At 47.8% G+C, this 3,773-nt stretch overlaps 1 protein-coding gene across 1 annotated transcript; it reads left to right on the top strand.

Annotated features, from left to right (window-relative positions):
- Positions 1–1,195: 1,195 nt before the first annotated feature.
- Positions 1,196–3,767, top strand: LOC119002176 (GTPase IMAP family member 4-like). Its single transcript, XM_037067930.1, is given in 2 exon segments — positions 1,196–1,238; positions 2,520–3,767. Coding segments are annotated over 2 exon segments (1,092 nt in total). The 3' UTR covers positions 3,569–3,767.
- The last annotated feature ends 6 nt before the right edge of the window (positions 3,768–3,773 follow it).

The following is a 3,773-nucleotide window of genomic DNA, read 5'->3' as shown; positions in this document are numbered from 1 at the left end:
ATTCCCAGGTGAATGGGCTTGTGTACATTCTAAGACTATGTGGGTCTCTCCAAGAAACTCTCACGTGATGCTGGGAGTTTCTCCTGCTGGCAAATCAACCTCCACAGGCTTTTTCAATCAGAGGGTTTGAGGCTTTATTTCCCTGGGCTGGGACCCTGGTTGTGCTGTCTGTCTTGCTTCCTAGTTGTTTCTCCCAGTTTATCTTCACACGAATGTGGGATCGCTGGGTCCACCAGCAACCCTCTACCACAAGTCCTCCTTACCTGGGCTGCCCGTCTCCACCCCTCCTACCTGTCTGGGCAAATGTTTCTCTTTTAACTCCTTGGTTGTCAGACTTCCATACAGTTCGATTTTCTGTCAGTCCTGGTTGTTATTTGTTTTAAATTTGTTGTTGTCCTTTTTTTTTTTGGTTGTATGAGGAGACACAGTGTGTATACCTACACCTCCGTCTTGGGCAGAAGTCCAGTTTTCCCTTTGTTTTGAACTGTGGGGCTGCACAGGGCTTTGTGCTCAGAGAGGCCCCTCCCATGGCTCAGTGCTCTGTCAATGGCATCTTGAAATCTTCAGATGTTCAAGCAAGGGGCTAGGTATTTTCTGTGTGTGAACCAGACCTCGAGAATTTTATAGCTGATGCTGCTCTGTGTCTCTTCTTAAAGTCAAGAAACTGTTACCTGGGCCCTTCCTGGTGACCAAGTCATTAGCACCAATTATTTGTCTAATGCTCTGGACCAATACATGTCATGAACACCCTCACTTCCAAATGTAAGCTGCTTCCCACCATAGGCAGCCACGCTATTGTCCCCTGATTCCTGCCCCTCCTGATCTTCTTAGTACATTGCCCAATCAAATTTCTTAATGTAGCGAACCAAATATATAATAAAAACTCAATATTTGCCCCTGTGTGATGCACGATTTTCTCAGCTTCTGGAAACTTACTCTCTCATCCCAGGATGCTGGTTATCAAAAGTAGGAAACTAGCCTTCAGGGGTGGCTTGGCTTCTCCCTGGATTAGCAACAGCTTCCCCACAGAGTGTGTAGAAGATGGGGAATCACTACTGACCTTGTGGAAGCCAGAGATGGGGTACTGCCAATCTGTCTTCTGTTTGATGGATACTTTGAAAATTCATTTCAATTACAGAACAGACAGAAGGGGGCATACTGGAAATAAAGAGGCTGGTCAGGGGACAGCTGAGTCATGGATGGCGATGGTATGATGGTCTTCTACAAGAAGAGAAGCGGTCAGATTGTGGATGGGGGCAAGAGAACGTGCTGGTGGGTTGGATCAGGAAGGCAAAGGGAAGAGCGGAATCAAGGGACATTCCTAGACTTTTTGTCTGAGGACCTGGGTGATGGTGATGATGTCCCTGAAAGGGAAATTCAGTCATTACTCGGGTCTCTAATGTCATCGATGTGACCCTGTGGGCATGTACTCTGAGCAGAGATAATGGCTGTGTGTGATGCAGGGTCCTCCCGCAGAAACTGTCTCACTCAAGAGCCATGCTGGAGGGTCTTCTTTGTCAGAGAGACAGGCGCTCAGGTGTGGTTGTCCCTTGTCCTGCCTGGTCCCTGGCTGTCCTCACCGAATCTGGAAGCATTTCTCCATAAGGCACATTCAAGAGAAACAGAGATTTACTAAAGGGAAACAGGGAAAGAGCTAAACAGATGATTTGGTGTTTAACTGAGGGATAGTTACTTTGAAAACATCCCGCAGTTGGTAGGCTATGATGCTCTGTCTTTAACCTGCAACTTTCCCAAGAAACACATAGCCCTAACCAAGGGAGACTAAGAAAGTGTAATTCTACTGATGCTAATCTGTATGAGTTATTAGTAGTAGTAGTAGTATTTAGGCATCAAAGAATTTTATAGTAACTCCAGAAAAACGTCAATACTTTCTGGCTATAAGTATTCCACCTATTAATTTAAATTAGAAAACTTCATTAGATTTCCACACAAAGTTGAAACTGTAAAGAATTTTGTGCTTCTCCTGGTCAGAGTCCCTGATGAGATGGCTGTGTATATGAAATATAAAGGGACTCCTTCTTTCTGCCCCGGTGCTTGCTCACCCTCCAAGGTGGCAGTGCCTGAATCACCCCCTCTATGGTTTCTTCATGGGAAGAAGAAAAGTTCCCTTGAGAGGACGATGTGGTGGTGAGGGGATCTACTGCTGTGATACACCACAGTCATCTTTGTGTCACTTCCTGCCTTGGCTTAGGAGGGGCAGCTACTACAGTGGCTCAGAGCTGTCACTTACACCCTGGGGCGCCCTCCTCCATGGTCCCTAAGCCAACCCAAAGGTCAAAGTGAGCATCCCAAAGGACCCTGGAGACATCACTTGGATGCCCCAAGTCCTGTATTAGGACACGGGGCCCAAGGCTTCCTCAGAGCTCCTGTGAGGGCAGGGGTCACTCAAGGGGCAGGACATGAGCAGGCAATAGAGGTGAGCACTGGCAGGTACAGGCAGGCAGGGGAAATACTGGAGGCCAATCCTAACTCTGTGACTTTGTTCCTTGATGTCCTAGGCATTGGAAACCAAGACCCTAGAGAGTCACAACTGAGACTAGTCTTAGTGGGTAAGACCAGAGCCAGAAAAAGCACCACAGGGAACAGCACCCTTGGGAAGGTAGCATTTCACTCCAGCATGGCAGCAAAATCTATCACCAAGGTCTGTGAGAAAGGGAGCTGCACGTGGAGTGGGAGAGAAATTGTGGTCATGGACATGCCTGGCCTTTTCGACACTGAGGTCGCGGATACTGACATGTGAAAGGAGATTGCTCATTGCATCCTCCTGACATCCCCAGGGCCTCATGCTCTGCTCCTTGTGGTCCCACTGGGCCAGTACACAAAGAAACAGCAAGAGGCCACTCAGAAGGTGCTGACGATGTTTGGTCCCACAGCTAGGAGATACATGATTCTCTTATTCACCCGAAAGGATGACTTGGATGGTGTGGAGTTCTGTGGTTATGTCAAGGAAGCCCCAGAATTCATTCAGGATCTGATGAAGGAGTTCAAGGATCACCACTGTTTGTTCAATATTAGGACAACCAGGGCTGAGCAGGAGGCCAAGAGGGCACAGCTGCTGGTGGAGAATGAGGGAGGATTCTACACTAATGAGATGTATTGAAGGGCCGAGGAAGAGATTCAGAAACAGATCCGAGTGATAGAAGCGCAGAGCAGAGCTGAGCTGGAGAGGGAGAAGAAGCAGGTAAGAGAGGAGTGTGAGGAGAAAATCAGAAACCTGGGGGATAACCTGGATTGGGATTGGAGAAAGGCAGAAATGGAGAGGGTGTTGGCAGAAAGGGAAAAGCAGTATGTTTCCAGGCAGCAAGATGCCAGGGGTGAAGTTGAGAGTCAGAATAGCATGCTTGACATCCTCGTGGGAGTATTGAATGTTGCTTACTCTGCTCTTGTATGCGTGTTCAAGGCCCTTGAAAATCTGTCCATATTCTTGCATATTTTCAGCTGCCCCTTCTGCATAGAAATCATTCTTCAAAGTCAGTGCCACGTGCTTCTGTCCCTCAGGCTCTCGGGACTAGGGAAAGTTCGCTCTTGGCCATTGTTAGCCATTTGATCGATTTCACAGGGGAGGGGCACGTGCCCAATCTGTGAAACTCCAAAGAAAAATATACAGATGCCCCCGGTGACCTGATCTCTTTCTCAAACACACAGAAAGGAATGCAGGAGAGCAGAAGTCGGTGGCCACAAGTTTGCTCTGTTTGTCCCCAGTAACTGTTTCTCCTCCGGATTCTTTCTAGATTGGCAGATAATCTTCACCT

Source organism: Sturnira hondurensis, unplaced genomic scaffold, assembly GCF_014824575.4.
Source record: "Sturnira hondurensis isolate 20B ecotype Veracruz unplaced genomic scaffold, ASM1482457v3 Scaffold0000231, whole genome shotgun sequence".
NCBI classification, from domain to species: Eukaryota; Metazoa; Chordata; class Mammalia; order Chiroptera; family Phyllostomidae; genus Sturnira; species Sturnira hondurensis.
The sequence above is the reverse complement of the archived record's forward strand: the minus strand, read 5'-3'. Positions and strand labels throughout refer to the sequence as shown.